At 40.0% G+C, this 20,404-nt stretch overlaps 1 protein-coding gene across 3 annotated transcripts in view; it reads right to left on the bottom strand.

Moving 5' to 3' along the window:
* Positions 1–19,902, bottom strand: part of rxrab (retinoid x receptor, alpha b) — a 93,094-nt gene extending 73,192 nt beyond the window's left edge. For 2 of the 3 annotated variants that reach the window (XM_051657767.1, XM_051657778.1), the window contains exon 1: positions 19,687–19,902. In XM_051657767.1, coding sequence (XP_051513727.1) covers positions 19,687–19,714 — 28 coding nt within the window. In that variant the 5' untranslated portion in view covers positions 19,715–19,902. Of the gene's footprint in view, positions 1–14,481; positions 14,622–19,686 lie in introns of those variants that run through there. The other variant, XM_051657789.1, reaches the window with a different exon arrangement.
* Between the last annotated feature and the right edge of the window lie 502 nt (positions 19,903–20,404).

The following is a 20,404-nucleotide window of genomic DNA, read 5'->3' as shown; positions in this document are numbered from 1 at the left end:
TGTCATATGTCAATGCCACACATTATTTTAAGGGGAACTGACATCTACACTCTTTATAGGTTTATACATCGGAATTTGCGTTTACATTTTTTCATTCAAAACTGTCAAGCTAAATAATTAAAGAAATATTTCACCACAATATACCACTGATTAAATAACTTTTGATAATGATTCAGTGTTTTTAATGCCCTTAATCATATGGAGGAAAAATACACCATTTCCATCTGCTTTAAATGAGTATGCAAAAGCCTTTGGAACAATCTAGCCACATGAGTCATTACTCAATGAAGTTATTAGGTACAAAATGGGGCTGGCACATTTACACAATCAACATGTGTAATTACTAGTGCAGCACTGAGCTGTTGGAGAGGCCAGAAATAGTATTGTTGACATTAAGTTCAGGGCTGCTGTAATCATTTATTCTTCTGTGTTTCTTTAACAGGGTAAAGTTTAAGGAAAATCTGAGAAATAAATGTTGCTCCTGGGAATGTAAAAAAGCAGAAAAGCAATTTTGTTCTCATTTTGCTAAATAGGGGAGTTACAAATTTGTATGACATTCTTCATTTATAATGATAAAATAATGAAAATACCTGGAGTTTTGGAAGGAAAAATATCAACAAAAAGATATTTATTTTATTTATCTTGAGTCTTAGCTGATGTAACATTAACAAAAATTTAAAATGGATCCAAAGGAAAATAAACTACCCACGGTTGGATTTAAAGTTGTTTAATTTCAAACGGAATTGTAAAAACAACAACTCTTTTCAAAAAAGTTTTCTGCAACATTGTCTGAGTAGCGCCACCCTGAACACTCAAAAACTGGTTGAACCAATGTTGTCATGTAAACAGTGTTTACATTTTTCAGGCAAATCAATCCACGAATGGCTTACATTTACATTAAAAAAAGTACACACATCAACTTTATGTAAACAGTAGCTACTGGACTAATGAAATCTTATAACACTTTGGTAAAATACACTGTTTTCCTTTCATGACAATAATTAAAAATATATTTTTTTAAATACTTTGTTTACAATACAACTACTAGAAACAGAGGAGCTTCGAATCATTAATTCCCAAAAATAAAAAATAAAAAAATGCTAAATTGGAAACTATCATTTGCTTGTATCACACTCTCTTCCCCTGAGCAGAATGCATAAAGATATCTTAAGATGTATATGCTAAAGAATATTCTAAGCATGTGTTATTGAACTGTTCACAATGAAAACTATTTGAGGCAACATAACATGAAAACTTTAAGCATGAAAAGCGTCAAGGCCTACAGTATGTACAGTATGAGTTTTTTTGTTACTAGACATGAAGGGTGAAGCAATCACAATGTTAATATCTATGGGTAGTGTCAGTACTAAGCTTTCAAAGCAGTTTGAGCCAGGTGGAGCATGTGTGCGATGCACCCTGTTAAAAGAGTGCTGCTCTAGGCGAATGTAGTGGACCAGGTTCTGACACAGACTAGACGGAAGCATAATGCTAATGTAATTAACTTGAAATGTGTTTTGAGGGAGCAAACTCGCTAAATCTTTCCAAACCATTATGACTTTATAGCTTCCATGGAACACAAGAGGAATTGTACTGGTTGCTTTTTTTCCAAGTATGTACAATGAATGGAAGTTATGCTTCAAAAAGTACACAAAATCACCAGAAATGTATAATTAATATGGTCCATATGACTTGTGTGCTATTATCCAAGTCTTTTGAAACCATACAATACATATGTGTGTGCAACAGACTAAAATGTAGTTATTTTTAAGTCTTTATTCAGTCAAAATCTTGACATCTTTTTGACGCAGTAATGTGAGTTCATGAGAGAAGTAGCAATGTCCAATTTGTGAATGAATCGTTTTTGTGAGTTGAATCTTTTCAATGAATTGGTTAATCAAGTTCAGAAAACCGGTCTGAATGATTTTTTCATGAATCTGACTGACCCAGTTCAACACTCAAATGACTCAATGATTTAGTTGCAGTAGTTAACAGCTCACTGTAGGGGAGGATTATCAGTGAATAACAACTTATATTTCAGTCTGTTCCTCATAAAAAGCTATCTTATGACTTTTCAAAGACTTGGAGGTTGCAAGACACAAGTCGCATGAACTATTTTTGAAAGATTTTTGCATCTTTTTTGAAGTTTGAAAGCCTTAGTCTGCATTCTTTGTTAATGCATTGAAGAAATACAACAAAAACTCTTCAAAATGTGCTCTTATTTGTTCCACCAAAAAAAAAAAAAATACAAGGTTGGAACGACATTAGTGTGAGTAATTGATGATAGAATTTTCATTTTTGGGTGAACAAATCCTTTAAGCAATAATGAAGTTCAGAAAGTTACTTCTCTACAATACATGGCAATTATTCATATTCATAAAAAAATTGATCAGTTATTTACAATATATAAAATACAATTTCTTAGTGGCAATTCTAAAATAAGTCAATGACTCAGAAGTACTGAACTTCCTTTCAAATTGCCATCTTCTCTTGGGTGAAAACTAAATCCTTCTGTCCTGTAGGGTGTAAGTGAAACTAACACCTGTCTGGAGTATCACATGAACAGTAGTTTGTTGGCCCCATTACTGTTTAATGGAATTTTTGGTGTGTATAATTTGCTGCTCTCATGGGAGAAGAAATGCAAGATCCATATCTATATCAGATCTTCTGAATCTGAATTACTGACTGTTCCACATACGCTCTGTAATACATCCTTCAAAAGAGCTGAAGTATATACAGGATGTAAGAGAGGAAAAGAGTAGTGAAAAGGAAAAAAGGAGGAAAGAATACTTTAAGCAGATATGACAGCTTTTAAACAGACAGTATTTACAGTAAGGTTTAAGTTAAGATGTGTTCTGACCTGCACTCTCTAGAATGTCTTTTCTGTCTAGAACAAAACACAAATCAGAAGTATTACATCGTCCTGCTGTCTTTGACAACTATAAGCATAAAAAGGTAGCTAAACATATAACTAGTGGGTTACTGAAATGGCTTTTTAATAGTCAATGCAGATAAAGCTAGAGCAGGGTGGCTGATGTCCAATATTATGACTAATATATATATATATATATATATATATATATATATATATATATATATATATATATATATATATAAACATATACAGTTGTGCTCAAAAGTTTGCATACCCTGGCAGAAATTGTGAAATTTTGGCACTGATTTTGAAAATATGACTGATCATGCATTTTTTTAAGGATAGTGATCATATGAAGCCATTTATTATCAAATAGTTGTTTGGCTCCTTTTTAAATCATAATGATAACAGAAATCGCCCAAATGGCCCTGATCAAAAGTTTACATACCCTTGAATGTTTGGCCTTGTTACAGACACACAAGGTGACACACACAGGTTTAAATGGCAATTAAAGATTAATTTCCCACACCTGTGGCTTTTTAAATTGCAATTAGTGTCTGTGTATAAATAGTCAATGAGTTGGTTAGCTCTCATGTGGATGCACTGAGCAGGCTAGATACTGAGCCATGGGGAGCAGAAAAGAACTGTCAAAAGACCTGCATAACAAGGTAATGGAACTTTATAAAGATGGAAAAGGATATAAAAAGATATCCAAAGCCTTGAAAATGCCAGTCAGTACTGTTCAATCACTTATTAAGAAGTGGAAAATTCGGGGATCTCTTGATACCAAGCCAAGGTCAGGTAGACCAAGAAAGATTTCAGCCACAACTGCCAGAAGAATTGTTCGGGATACAAAGAAAAACCCACTGGTAACCTCAGGAGAAATACAGGCTGCTCTGGAAAAAGACGGTGTGGTTGTTTCAAGGAGCACAATACGACGATACTTGAACAAAAATGAGCTGCATGGTCGAGTTGCCAGAAAGAAGCCTTTACTCCGCCAATGCCACAAAAAAGCCCAGTAACAATATGCCTGACAACAACCCGACACGCCTCACAGCTTCTGGCACACTGTAATTTGGAGTGATGAGACCAAAATAGAGCTTTATGGTCACAACCATAAGCGCTATGTTTGGAGAGGGGTCAACAAGGCCTATAGTGAAAAGAATACCATCCCCACTGTGAAGCATGGTGGTGGCTCACTGATGTTTTGGGGGTGTGTGAGCTCTAAAGGCACGGGGAATCTTGTGAAAATTGATGGCAAGATGAATGCAGCATGTTATCAGAAAATACTGGCAGACAATTTGCATTCTTCTGCACGAAAGCTGCGCATGCGACACACTTGGACTTTCCAGCATGACAATAACCCTAAGCACAAGGCCAAGTTGACCCTCCAGTGGTTACAGCAGAAAAAGGTGAAGGTACTGGAGTGGCCACAGTCTTCTGACCTTAATATCATTGAGCCACTCTGGGGAGATCTCAAACGTGCGGTTCATGCAAGACGATCAAAGACTTTGCAATGACCTGGAGGCATTTTGCCAAGATGAATGGGCAGCTATACCACCTGCAAGAATTTGGGGCCTCATAGACAACTATTACAAAAGACTGCACGCTGTCATTGATGCTAAAGGGGGCAATACACAGTATTAAGAACTATGGGTATGCAGACTTTTGAACAGGGGTCATTTCATGTTTTTCTTTGTTGCTATGTTTTTTTATTTTTTATGATTGTGCCATTCTGTTATAACCTACAGTTGAATATGAATCCCATAAGAAATAAAAAAAATTGTTTTGCCTGCTCACTCATGTTTTCTTTAAAAACGGTACATATATTACCAATTCTCCAAGGGTATGCAAACTTATATATTGTATACACTGCCATTCAAAATTTTGGGTTCACTTGACTAAAATGTTGGGTTTGATCGTAAAAACCTTTTGATCTGAAGGCGTATGTTTAAATGTTTGTAATTAGTTTTGTAGACAAAAATATAATTGTGCCAACATTTAAATTTATTTCATTACCAAACTAAAACTGTATATAAAAAATATAGGCACGATCATGTTTTTTTTTTTTTTTTTATCAAGAAAATCCATGTTAGATCATAATATTTTTCTCTCTAGTAAGGCCTTTGATATTAGGGCAAAAATCTTATTCTTGATGAGAATTTTTGTATTGTTTTTCATGACACTAAACATGACACTTTTGCTTTATCTTGTTTTAGAAGCAACACTGCATAAGATATTTAGTCTTTTTTCAGAGAATGTATATTTTTTTTTTTTAAATCTACCCATACTGAAGAAGTAATCCAAAGTATTTAGATTACGTTACTGTAACAGGTAAAGGTTAGGCAAGGAGGAGGCGGGAACCAGCTGAACAGTCAACATAAACTATAATGATATAAATGAACTTAACATAAAACATAAACGAACACAGACACACATGGAGCACGGCTGCGTGCGTCTTTCTCTCTCTCTAGAACTGGCACCTCCGGCTCCCCTTTATCTCACTCTCCCGCTGATCAGCCCTCCTCCTCATCACACTCCTCCACCACCCAATTCAGACCGGGGTGCCACCGGTCTGACTAACCCCCCCCCCCATTTCTGGAGGGGAGCCGCTGCCCTTCCGGACGTTCTGTCAGCCGGTGGTCCACCCCGTCTCCTGTGAACCTGGGGGAGAGATGAGGGGAGGCGTGGGGAGAGAGAAAGGGCGAGTGGAGACACAGAGAGAGAGAGAGAGGAGAGAGAGAGTGGAACTTGCTCGCCGGCTACTGTACGCGCTGTCACCCGGTCCTCAACCGCTCCTCCGCCCTCTGACGGACACCAGCTCGCTCCTCCCCCGGCGGATGGCAGTAAGTCCTCTGGCCCCTGGCGGATGGAACCGCTCCCCCCCCCTTTTTCGGTGGACGGTAGCGGTTCCTCTGGCTCTCGGCAGCCAGCAGCAACCCCTCCCTCCCCAGGCAGACAGCCGCGGCTGCTCCCCTGGCAGATGGCAGCGGTGAGGACTCCGCGACAGCACATCACTCCTCCCTCCCGAGATTCGCCCCACTGTAACAGGTTAAGGTGGGCAAGGAGGAGGCGGGAACCGGCTGAACAGTCAACAAACTTTAATGATATAAATTAACTTAAAACAATATAAAACATAAGGACACAGACACACATGCAGTGTGGCTGTGTGCGTCTTTCTCTCTCTTGAACTGGCGCCTCCGGCTCCCATTTATCTCACTCTTCCACTGATCAGCTGATTCAGCGCAGGCCATGCACCATCACAGCCCGGCCATGCCCTCCTCGTCACAGTTACTGACCTTGAGTTATGTTACGGAATACGTTACAAAGTACATTTTACAGCATGTATTCTGTAATCTGTAGTGGAATACATTTTAAAAGTAACCCTCCCAACACACATACACGCACACACACACATTACTGTATATATATTACAATTTAAAGACCACAAAAAAGATTGCGTATTACACCTATTTTACACAATTTTACTGAATATTCACACATAAAAAAAATATTTTAAAACAGAAAATGTTATTACCCATTGACAAGGCTGATGGTGTATTTTGGAAACAACATTTGGAGGAATGACCACTTCTGTTAATCAGTCTCAAAAAAGACCTTTATAAATGGATAATTCTGACTCTAAATACTAATTGGATGAGCCGAGTTCTAAGCTCTTGTAAAATTACTATAAACGCACACCTGTGACTGCACATTCTATATTAATGCACCAATACTGCAATGTTGCTTGCAACTGCAAACAGTCTACAGCTTGGATAGGGAGCGATAATATTTGGCAGAACAAATAGCCTATTTATTCCAAAAATCATTAATAAAAACATGTAATTGTTTATTAAACATTGGTGTCTGTTATAATAATGCTGTTGCTGCCATTTTATAAAAGCAATAAGCCACACCCCTTAACCATGATAAAATCACTGTAATGGACAGCTTCTCATGGCTTATTGCTTTAATATATCAGTCTGTCCACTACGACTGGGTATTGATACAGATTTCCCAATTCAATTTGATTCCGATTCACAAGGTCTTGATACCATTCAATTCAGATTTTTATTCAAATACAATTCCAATTGATTAGGGAATATTTAAGTTATAGTGTCCATTTTGCCTACATATGAAAGAAATTCTCAGCTAATGCTGTTAATAATACCTTCTTCAGTGAAAACATTACATTTATACAATAATGCTTCTCTAATCAATGAAAGTTAGTGTACAGATATAACAACGTTAAAGAAGATGTGCTGTCCTAATTTTGAAGCGCTCTTTATCAACTGTAAGCCTTTCTACTCGCCGCGGGTGTTTTTCTCGTTTATTCTGGTAAGTATTTCCTCCACACACGTCCGTGAATGCAGTGCTGCAACAGCTGGCTGATCAGATCACAGACATGGAACCACAATACCTGGACTCACATATTATTATTATTATTATTGGTGATTTAAAAACCTCACACATGAAATGCCAAAATACAGACAGAACATTACATTACCCACCAGGGACAGAAATATACTGGACCACTGCTACACAACATTAAAAGATGCATATCACTCTGTCCCTAGAGCAGCTTTGTGACTCTCTGATTTCTGATCTTCTTCTGACCTACAGGCAGAAACTTAAATCAACTAAACCTGTAGTAAAGACTGTAAAAAATGGACCAATGAAGCAGAGCTGGAACTACAAACCTGCTTTGACTGTACTGATTAGAGTGTTTTTGAAGTTGCAGACACCAATCTGGATGAGCTCACAGATACTGTGACATCAAATATCAGTTTCTGTGAGGATATGTGCATTCCTACTAGGACTTATTTAACGTTCAACAACAACAACAAACCATGGTTTACAGGAAAACTCAGACAGCTTCGTCATGCCAAAGATGATGCTTACAGAAGCAGGGATAAAATCTTGTATAATCAGGCCAAAAACATACTGACTAAGGAAATTAATGTAGCTAAAAGAAGCTACTCTGAGAAGCTGAAAAACAAGTTTTCAGCTATCAACCCTGCTTCAGTGTGGAGAGGACTGAAAGACATTACTAACTTCAAGACACCATTCCCCAACACTGTAGGGAACCAACAACTGGCTGACAACTTTATGACAAATGTGTTTTACTGTAGATTTGAAGCCCAGTCTCACACCCCACACCCGCTCTGACCTTCACTTCACACAAACACCAACACCTCCTGCAACTAACCCCCCACCCTCCCTGCTACTAAACCTGCACTTAAGATCTGTGAAGATGAGGTGTGCAAGATCTTCCGGAAACAAAAGACAAGGAAAGCACAGGGCCCAGACGGTGTTTCACCCATTTGTCCAAAATCCTGTGCTGACCAGCTGGCCCCCATCTTCACACAGATCTTCAACAGATCACTGGAGCAGTGTGAATTTCCCTGCTGCTTCAAATGCTCAATAATCATTCCTGTCTCAAAGAAACACAAGATGAAAGGACTTAATGACTACAGACCGTTGCTCTGAAATCTGTGGCCATGAAGTCATTTGAGACACTGGTGTTGGCCCACCTGAATGACATCACGGGACCCGTTCTAGATCCCCTTCAATTTGCTTATAGAGCAAACAGGTCTGTGTATGATGCAGTCAACATGGGGTTGCATCATATCCTGCAACATCTGGACAGACCAGAGACATATGCAAGGATCCTTTTTGTGGACTTCAGTTCAGCTTTCAACACCATCATTCCAGCTCTCCTATGGAATAAATTAACCCAGCTCTCTGTTCCCACGTCTATCTGTCAGTAGAACACCAGCTTTCTGACAGACAGGCAGCAGCTAGTGAGACTGGGGAAATTCACTTCCAACACGTTCGATCAGCACTGGTGCCCCCCAGGGATGTGTGCTCTCCCCACTACTCTTCTCCATGTATACCATTGACTGTAGCGCCAAGGACCCCTCTGTCAAGCTCCTGAAGTTTGCAGACAACACTACTGTCATCGGCCTCATCCAAGATGACGATGAGTTTGCGTACAGAAGGGAGGTTGAACAGCTGGCTCACTGGTGCAGTCATAACAACCTGGAGCTCAACACGCTCAAAACAGTGGAGATGATGTGAACATCCCAACATTGACCCTGCTCACCATTCTAAACAGCACTGTGGCAGCAGTGGAGTCATTCACATTCCTGGGCTTTACCATCTCACAGGACCTGAAGTGGGAGACCCACATTGACTCCATTGTGAAAAAGGCCCAGCAGTGGTTGTACTTCCTTCGCCAGTTGAGGAAGTTCAATCTGCCACAGTTGCTGCTAATCCAGTTCTACTCAGCAGTTATTGAGTCTGTCCTCTGCACTTCAATAACTGTCTGGTTTGGTTCAGCTATGAAATCAGACATCAGAAGACTACAAAGGACAGTTCGGACTGCTGAGTGGATTACTGGTTGCCCCTTGCCCTCCCTTCAAGAGCTGTACACTTCTAGAATGAGGAAAAGGGCTGGTAAAATCACTCTGGACCCCACTCACCCAGCCCACTACCTTTTTGAACTGTTGCCTTCTGGCTGACGCTACAGAGCGCTGAGCACCGGAACCATCAGGCACAAGAACAGTTTTTTCCCTCAGGCTATCCATCTCATGCACAGTTAAAACTGTACTATAATTACTTGCAATACACAGCCTAGTCAATTATATTATTTAACATATCCTAACTCTTCTGCATTACATTCCCTTGCATTGTATATAACAGATTTGTATTTGAACATACTATATATATATATATATATTTTTGTCTTATAGTGTATTTCTATATATAATTATATTTCTATTCGCTCTTTATTTTGATTCTAATTTTTTATTATCTGTCTTGTTGTATTGTTTGTGCACTGGAAGCTTCTGTCACCAAGAAAAATTCCTTGTATGTGGAAGCATACTTGGCAATAATGCTCATTCTGATTCTGATTCTGAAATGTAATTTTTCTTTCAATAAAATGTTATCTTTTAAGTGACATGGCTTAATTTTGCCAAGCAGCGATGAAGGGGGAAGAGCACATATAAAACACTTTTGAGTCTTTTGCTCATTTATTCAGACATGTCAGTTATCTGTACATGTGTCAATTATATTTATAACATCAACGATTCAGATACAAATAAACTGGAAATGCACATAGGATGATGTTATTCATAACTCCCAGTATGTCATGAAAATTGTAACTCATTGTAATAAATAAAAAAGCACTATGATGTGAATATATAGTATATATTTAATATGTATATACTAATGTTAGTCAATAAACAACACATCATAAGATCATGAAGCACAGACTTTTTTCACACCACCAGACTGCAATGTAAACATATTTGTCATATACACTAATATGCCTCAGTTGCTTCGTGAGTTAAAGCAGCTCTTACACTCAAACAGACAAGATGATCACAGATATTTTGTAATATTTTGACCAAATCAGAGCAGAAAACAACACAAATACATTTGTAACTTCTGAATGAGAGATGATTACGGTGATGTACCAGTAGGCGTGTGCACTTGCCGGTCACACAACAGATCATGGATAAAATATATTTTGATGTCTGCGAAAGTCAAATTTGACAATATCTGTGCTGTCTTCAGACCTGCAGACACCTTTCCTGGGACTTGGCATGGATCAAAAGTGTTTTTTTTTTGTTTTTTTTAGGTTTTTCTTGCTATCATTTTACAGGTGTTTTCCATTCACCACCATTGTTTCCTCATGCTGATGGTCACAAATATGGCGGCAGCGGGGAAAAAGTGATGTCACTGAAACAGGTCAATATACCGGTTAAAATCATATAGCTGTAAAAATGTCACATTTTTTAATATTGTTTATGTCACGGTTATGCAAAACATCGCCACATGGAACAGAATGCAGGTGTCCTAGGTTGCACTGCAAATTACAATTTTCCGTCACTCGGAATGATATGAGTTGTAAAATTTATGTCATGATTACTTTTATCTGTCATAGTTACAGTATCATTCCTCAGTCACAAGGGCTTCTATGCCCCCATACATCTGAATGTAACAAAATATACGTATTATTTGAATGTAAAATTATATGCTGTCATTATGTTTCAAAATGAAAAGATGATCTTTTAGCATTCCTATCCAACTTCACTCAACTGATAAACTCTATAAAATATTTTAATATTTTGGTAGAAGATCCCTCAGTCTCTTGGCCCCCAATGCCGTTTTGCATAGACTATTTTGACTGTTTAGGGTTTTTTTCTTCTTCTGCCAATTTGGAAATAAATAAAAATAAAATTTGCAATGTGAAAATGTGAATGTATATCGTGATAAATATAGATATCGAACGATATGAAAAATAATATTATGATAATATTTTTGGCCATATCGCACAGCCACGTCTAAGTCGGTTCCACGCCATGTCACAGTCCAGCCTTCCGTGACTCATTGCTCTAAGCATTCCGTGGCCCCAGTCTTGAGGCCCTTCATGGACCTTGTCTCTAAGTTGAATTATCAAGCCACTGATATCGGTGCGTAGGGCCACGAAGACCCTTCCCCACAAAATGTCAGTGCCCTTGCCTGCCACGCCCAACAAGCCAACATCCACGCCTGCCAACAAGCCGACGCCCACACTTGCCACGGCCAACGAGCTGACGCCCACGCTTGCCACGACCAATGAACTAACGCCCACGCTTGCCAAGGCCCACGACTGCCACGGCCAACGAGCCGACCCCCACGCCTGCCACGGTCAACGAGCTGGAAGCTTCGTCCGTCCCAGAGCCAGCGATGTCAATCTCGTCCGTCCCAGAGCCTGCGTTGTCAGCCTCGTCCATCCCAGAACCAGCATTGCCAGCCTCGTCCTTCCCAGAGCCAGCCTCGTCCGTCCCAGAGCCAGCGTTGCCAGCCTCGATTGTCCTAGAGCCCATGTTTCCGACGTTGGCCTCCAGAGGAGGAGGAGAAAAGCTTCCGTTTCCAAGTCTCTGCCCATGTACACGACCACAGAAGTCGTCTCAGAGTTTCTGCCCATGTACATGGCCACAGAGGTTGTTTCCAAGTCTCAGCCCATGTTCACGACCACAGAGGTCATCTCCGAGTCTCTGCCCATGTACACGACCACAGAGGTGATTTCCAAGTCTCTGTCCACGACCACGGAGGTTGTTCCCGAGTCTCTGTCCACGCCCACGACCACGGAGGTCGTTCCCGAGTCTCTGTCCACGCCCATGACCACAGAAGTCATCTCCGAGTTTCTGCCCATGTACACGGCCACAGAGGTCGTTTCCAAGTCTCAGCCCATGTTCACGACCACATAGGTCATCTCTGAGTCTCTGCCCATGTACGCGACCACGGAGGTAGTTTCCAAGTCTCAGCCCATGTTCACGACCACAGAGGTCGTCTCCGAGTCTCTGCCCATGTACACGACCACAGAGGTGATTTCCAAGTCTCTGCCCATGTTCACGACCACAGAGGTCGTTTCCGAGTCTCAGCCCATGTTCACGACCACGGAGGCAGTTTCCAAGTCTCAGCCCATGTTCACGACCACAGAGGTCGTCTCCAATTCTCTGTCCACGTCCACAGAGGTCGTTCCCTAGTCTCTTTCCATGCCCATGACCACAGAGGTCGCTCCCGAGACTCTGCTCATGTTCATGACCACTGAGGTCATCTCCCAGTCATCCTGGACTCTTAGCCTAGAGCCTGCCACGGCTCCGCCTTCTATGGCTCCGCCCCTCAATCCTCCCACGACTCCGCCTTCCACAACTTCACCTCTCGAGCCTTCCATGGCACCACCTTCCATGGCTTCACCCCTTAAGCCTGCCATGGCTTCGCCCCTCGAGCCTCCCACGGCTCCACCTGCCATAGCTTTGCCCCTCGAGCCTCCCATGGCTCCGCCTGCCATGGCTTCGCCCCCCGAGCCTACTACAGCTCCGCCTTCCACGGCTCCACCCTCAGAGTCTTCCATGGCTCCAGTCTCTAGTCTGTGGCTGCTTCCCAGGCCTCCTCACCCTTTTCTTGACCCTGTGGTCACCACCCAGGCCTCCTGACCCTGTTTCAACCCTGTGGCTGCCAACCAGGCCTCCTGATCCAGTCCCTACCCTGAGGGTCTTCTGGCCATCCGCCTGATCTGCTCTGGCCTCCTTGGTCTCCTGGCCGTCCGCCTGATCTGCTCTGGCCTCATTGGTCTCCTGGCCGTCCGCCTGATCTGCTCTGGCCTCCTTGGTCTCCTGGCCGTCCGCCTGATCTGCTCTGGTCTTCTGAGTCTCCTGGCTGTCCGTCTGATCTGCTCTGGTCTCCCTGGTCCTTTGGCCTTCCGCCTGTTCTTCTCTGGTATCCTTGGTCTCCAGCTCCATCTTGGCCCTGCCTCCTTGACCAGCCTTCCTTGGGCCTCAGGAGCCGCCCATTAGAGGAGGGGTTCTGTCATGATTCACTGTTGTTTGCCTTGTGTTTCTCCCCTGTCATCTGTTCCTCCTGGACTACACTTCCCATAATTCCCTGCCCTCATCACTGCCAGCTGTCCTTGATTGTTTTCACCTATCTTTCATTTACAGGTGAAAACAATCCTGTGTGTATATGCCCTGTTGTTTGCTTAGTCCTTGTCAGTTGTTATGTGTTTTGACCTCCTGTATATTGACCCGTTCCCTTCATATTTGTTTTGCTCGTTTCTGTGTTTTCCCATCGTGGTTGTTTCTTTTGAGAACTGGATCTTGTAGCCTAGAGTTTTTGCTACAAAATGATGTGAAAACCATCCTGATCACTCATTCATACAAAACAATATAGTCATTTAACTTTTGTAAGACACTTTTAGTGTTAGAAAGGCCATATGCGAGGAGGCGTGGATGATCATGAATATCGATGTGATTCACACATGAGGAGACAAAGACCCCTCCCCTGAGAGAGAATGAATGTGAGGAAACTTAAATGATTGACTGTATTGTTTATAGCTTATTCACAAAATCAAGTTTAAGTTAAAAGAAGTAATTTGACTATACATTTTCTTTACATAAGGACTTTAATTAAAAACTTTAGATCTACACTAACGTTTAAAAGTTTTAGATCTGTAAGATTTGTTAATGTTTTTAAAAGTAGTCTCTTCTGCTCACCAAGGCTGCATTTATTTGATCCAAAATACAGCAAAAACAGTGATATTGTGAAATATTTGTACAATTTAAAATAACTGATTTATATTTGAATATATTGTAAAATGCAATTTATTCCTGTGATCAAAGCTGAATTTTCAGCATCATTACTGCAGTCTTCAGTGTCACATGATCCTTCAGAAATCATTCTAATATGCTGATTTTCTAATATGGGCATATTTACAGCACAATTTACACATTTACACCCGAACAAATATTTGCAAGCACTAGCTTCGTTGATGATAATGAGGCAGCATAAACACTAGTTAAAATCTAATCTAAACATTCATATTATTTTGATATCATATTACATATCATATTTATATCATATAGCATACAATTTAAATACCTGCTTTAGCCAAAACAACATTTAAATGTAACAAAAACTTGCCTATTAGTACATATTTCAAATTTCAATACTCTGAATCCTTGCTGGCAAGTCTGGAAATAGTCCAACTAATAAAATATGTACATGTTGATATAAAATAGCATGTCAACTAATGTACGTAAAACTAAAAGACTTACTCTTCCGAAATTGTATCCTCGGCTGGATCAAGTCACTCTTCAAAATGCAAACGTTCCTCGTTAGATTCCCGCTCTTCTTCTGAGGAAAATGTGAACTCTTCGTCACTATCCAGGAGGTTCCTCACCTGTGTAGCATGCCATCTTCCAAACGCACAGAAAAGTGAATGAACTTGATGCTTTTTAAGGCACTGTTGGGGGCGTTTTCCATTTGCATTGATCACCTCAGCACATTACCGTATGAATAGCGCGCTCTGCTGGTGGGTGTGATCACATTAGCGATAATTAGCTGAGCCAGGAGAAACTGTACATCACTTTGTTTCATACAGATTACATTGCAGGAGAATATTTGTTTTAAATTTGAATTGTTTTATTTAAAAGTAAACACTTTAAGCTTTCTTTAGACATGTCTCATGTTTGCCTGATAAGCATTCGCGGAGTTTCAGTTCATTTTTATGACGTGTTTCAGAAAGATGCTTGCGGAGACAGAGACGGCTGAAAGCGCACCCTGTTTATTTTCTTATTTTACAAAAGCACAAGGTTTTGTTGTTATTGTGATTGTACACAAATAAAAGTAGACCCTTTATAGTTTCTAATGATGTCTTACACTTATCTGTATGCCCAAAAATGACAGAGTATTTTAAGTTGTTTCCGCTGTTATGAGGAACAAATCCAGCAGGACGCGCCGGCACGTCCGTCGACCCCTGAGGGTTAACTTATGCAGCGCCTCATGTTTACTCACATGCTGGGAAGATGCAACGCATGCAGAGCAGGACAGGACATAAATGAAGCGTGTTCAGAGCAAGAGAAAAATATTCAAGAATACAGTGCAGAAAGATCAGCTCTGGTGTACATAGCACTTTTGTTTTGTCATGCTGCGAGACGATGAGAGGGCGCAACCGACGTCATGACATCTTGCGGTCTGAATGGAATCAATCCGGGGTCCGGACCCGGACCCAGACCATGGTGACTGGTGTAGCCTAATCATTAGCAAGGCAGCTAAAGTTAGCAACTTCATACAGTCTGAGAAAGCCGAACTGCTTGCATTTTTAGTGACATGCACCTGATCATCTAGATGTAGAACACAGGCTAAATACTGAAAATTACTCAAAAGCTTATCATCGATATAGAGTATTTGTTTATCGCGATAAATATCAAGATAATTTTTATCGCTGTGGTGATGTGGCCATAGCCGAGCGACATCTGTGGAGAGTGAGGCCGGAAGAAGAACGGTAAGGATTGACACCTGTGGGTAATTCTCTCTAACAGATGTTCTGTGATACTGTGAGAGCTGGAGAGGGATAAAAGGGCAGCCCACACCGCCGGAGGGGAGAGAGAGAGCGACACACAAAGCTGTGTGTGTGCGCGCATTTATGTTGAGACCCGTTTGTAGACATACATTGGATTATTTATCCGACTCCCGCTTCCTACTTCGAAGAGAGTTAGTGATCTGTCACAAGCACCCAGTCCTATGTGTTCATATATGCCAAAACAAACTGAACTAAGTGAGAAAATGCACCAGGTTTGGAAACAAATGCTCCAACCATATTGTGTGAAAATGCCCTAAGAATCAATATGGGATCGTTCAAATGAAGATCATAAATCATTGGAAAATCTATATTTTTACCCAGCCCTACTGTACAGATATAACACAGCAATTGCTGATTACCAGAAAAAAGGCAATAAAAAGAACAAATACTGACGAATACTATGAGAGATATATAGATCTTAGGCTGCTGTGGTGGTAAAGGCAGAGGTCAGTTTTCAAATATTAGTTTAGTGTCTGTCATGTCCAGCGAAGAAGCTGACCTCATAAGTATGCACCTGGTAATTAGACAGCTGGCCCTCTCATTAACTTGTCTGTCGCACCACTCAAAAACAAAGATAGACACAGACTTAAACATATTAGGTCATTACACTGGCGATGACCTAAGTCTAGACAATATGCAGCCTTGGATGGTCAGAGGAGCCTTCAGTCTGGATACACACACTCACAAACACACTCTCCATACTCTAAATGACATGGAACTTATACTGCCATAAAGATGGAAAGTGGAGATGGAAGCCTCTGTTTTACATTCTTTAGATTCTCCAAATCCATTAACTTAAACTGAATTACCATGCATAAGTTCAAGTGTAATCCCATTTATAAAGCTCCACAGAAAAACAAAAAAGCACAGGACTGGTCTAAACCATGCTCAGAAGCTCCAAAACAAGTTGTTAATGGCCAGTATTTGGAATTTTAAGGAAATGTTGACTTGATGACTTCAAAGAAAAAAGAAAACATATTGCATTAGTTGCCAAACAGTATGATTTAGAAGGCTCGTTCATAAAGCTACCTTATGTATCACACACACACACACACACACACACACACACACACACACACACACACGTTGGTGCAGCTATCATTATGAGGACTCTCCATAGACATAATTATTTTTATACTGTACGAACAATAGATTTTATCCCCTAACCCTACCCCTAAACCTAACCCTCACAAAAAACTTTCTGCATTTTTACATTTTCAATAAAACATCGTTTAGTATGTTTTTTAAGCAATCCGAATTATGGGGACACTAGAAATGTCCCCATAAACCACATTTATAGCATAATACCCCCTAAAAAATAAGGCCTCGTAAACCACTTAAACCTGCCCACACACACACACACACACACACACACACACACACACACACACACACAAAATATGTACATATTTAGTGTATTAGGTCCAAAAGACCACTAGTGACGATGTTTCTAATTTGCATTCTTTTTTACTATATTAGATTTTTTTTTTATTATAAATAATTTTAATAGCATAACAATTTCAGTAAAAAGCGTAATTGAAAAAGTTTACATGAATTTCAGAATTTCTTAGTATTTAGTGTCCCCCTTTTGCTTGACATCATGCACTTGAGCAAGCATGAACTCCACAAGTTTGTGCAAAACCTGATGATCCATGTTATCCCAGCATGATTTGACAAAGTTCCATAGAGCATCATGTGTGCTTCAAAGGAAGCAAGGAAATCTGACCATCTGTGCTAAAGATCACCATCACAAATTTGCCTACATTTTATTAGTGACCTAGAAATAGTGCAGAATCTTAAATATTTATTTTCTATATTCCATCATTTTTCATTGTTTTACATTTTTCAAAATCCTATAACTTAAATAGAAATTCCTGGAATTTCAGTGTGGTCTCAGACTTTTGAAACCCCACTTTACATTGTATACTACCACTTTCCTTACTCTAAATGTATGCAACAAAACAGCCAGGTCCATAGTACAAGGTGCAGAGTCGCCTTTATCAAGAAATCGTTCATATACAGTGCATGGAGCAAATGATTAACAGGGAAGCTTTTTAAGCCAATCCAAGACACCCCTGTGTGTCCCTTGAGCTATCTTTCATCATTCTCAAAAGGTTTTAAGAGCTGATGCTTAGACTGCAACAGCTTGTACAATAGTGGAACAAGAGAAGACCTAAACACACACTCCCCCTCCAGCGTGTGTGTGTGTGTGTGTGTGTGTGTGTGTGTGTGTGTGTGTCACCTGACACTTCAAGTGAACTTTCACAAGTGCAGTTTGGTCCTCTCTGTGTTGCCCTGTCTAGAAAGGGTTATCACTGCTTTTGATTTGGAGACAGACAGTGGCTGGAGGGTGTCTGTGAGATGCTGTCACTTTAAGCAATTAACTTTCCCTTTAAAGCCACTCTTATAAAACTGACAGCTGCAGACATTCACAAAGGACCAATCACCTCCTCAGAAACACAAAACTGCTCCGCCGTAAAGCAAACTGGTTCTGTTTTATTGGGGTGGTCCGGCATCCCGTGCACCCCCCTGACAACCACCAAGGATGGACCCTCTTACAATGGGACCTTCTATTTCTTATTAATGCTCATGGACTTGGGACGCTCCAGGGTAAGATTGTGGTCTCCAGTGACCTACAGAGAGCAGCCTTTAAAATACCAGTAAAACTGGGCACATTAAACCCAAAGAACTGGTGTTTACATTATGTTTTCAATTTAGAAGAGGATTTTTTAAATAAGTGGTTGAGAAAATAAAATAAATGGCTGTGTCAAAACTGTCGCAAGTCTACACAATATCTTCTGTACCATCACATATAACATAAGTTATGAATTTACAAATTTCGTGGGCTACTATTACAGTAGGCTATATTTTTTCTCAGCATTGCCAATCATTGATTTTTTAACCAAGCCGAATTTAGATTAATCTGACAGAGGCTGATGTGGTGTGAACGGAGTTTATGTAAGAACAGTGCTATTTCACTCTTTATAATTCACTATGAACACAGCACATAATGACCAAGCGAAAGAGAAAGACCCCGATAAAGTATCCAAATCTCAGTCATCCAGAGCTCGGTGTACCGCCCTTTGAAGTGCCTCAGATAAACTCCAAGTGTCCTGACGTTGTGGCGCGCTTAGGGGCCGTTCACTTCGAACACGGTTGTTTTTCTATGTAAACGTGTGCTAGACGGACGTTTTTGGCGGTGTGCCGCGTCTTGCTGGTTTTTCAGCGTCTCGCGCAAAAGTGCGGCGTTTTTTAAGACGACGTGTCAAGTTAAAAAGAACGTATTTTCTATTTTATTTTTTTTAAAGCGTCTCAACACACCTGCGTTCTATTCTATTCATTGCGTCCAGCTTTTTTAGCGCAAGAACGTATTCGCTCTGAACGGCCCCTTTGGAGTGATAAATGTGACAGCGCACAAATGAAGAACATGAGCACTGTTTGATTGCGTTTATCAACAAGTCTGCCATTAATTAATTAATTAGTCACACACTTTAATCGGTCTTGCTACATTGAAGATAATGTGATAATCGCAACATAGCCTACATATAAACTAATAATAGTCATAATTATTATTAATGACACCTTATTTTCTGGCTTGCTTATTATTTGAATTTTTTGACTAGCTAACTGCCTACAAAATAAAAATTAATAAATAAAATATAATTATATATATATATATATATATATATATATATATATATATATATATATATATACACACACACACTTTTTTTTTTTTAAGTTAAACTGGTTTTAGGAGCGCACAGACATGTGAACGTAAACATGTTGTGTTTCGTTTCGTTTAGCAGTTCTGAGCAAAAACGAATAAATGTCTCAAACCCGTGCATGACAGCAACGTTAAGATAATAGAAACCATATTTCCAAGAGTGAAACTCACCTAGAGACAAGAAAGGTTTGGTTTCCATATTAGCGCATGCCAGCTTATGTTTCTCGTAGATAACAATATGTTTTTCCAGACGGGCACGCTTTAAGATCCAGTAGGAAACGCCGTCGGACTAAAGCCCGAGATCCGCTGTCAAAATCCACTTAAATTATAACCAAACTATCTACTTCTATCGGCACCATCCAGTTTCCAACTCTGCGAGAGCGCTCACTCACTCCCTTCAGTATTCCTTAAGCTATCAAGTACTGCCTCACCAGGGACCCCACCAAGGGGGACTCTCACCGACAGCACTTATGCAGCGACACAAAAAAAGGCGAGTGCTACGATATTGGACTGTTACTATTGCCAAGTCCCTTTAGGACAAATTAGTATCTTTTATGGCAAAAACAACAAAATGTACTCTCTTAGCAGTGTTTCTATCGTAACACTAATGTTTACATATTATGTTAATGAAAATCATCCACTGGATTTAGCTTTGAAAATAAATTGCATTTATTTATTTATAAATACAAATTCCATATAAGTTATTGGATTTTGAAAGATTTGAAACAATGAAAAATTAAAAGTTCTCATTTTAGTTAGATGTATAATTAAAATGAAAAACTTTTACTTTATATATACAGTATATATAAATTTAAATTATATATGTACGTATATATTAAAAAAATATGTTCAAATTTTAAATTATTTAAATATATACAGTATATATATT

This window comes from Myxocyprinus asiaticus, chromosome 3, assembly GCF_019703515.2.
Source record: "Myxocyprinus asiaticus isolate MX2 ecotype Aquarium Trade chromosome 3, UBuf_Myxa_2, whole genome shotgun sequence".
Taxonomy (NCBI): Eukaryota; Metazoa; Chordata; class Actinopteri; order Cypriniformes; family Catostomidae; genus Myxocyprinus; species Myxocyprinus asiaticus.
The sequence above is the reverse complement of the archived record's forward strand: the minus strand, read 5'-3'. Positions and strand labels throughout refer to the sequence as shown.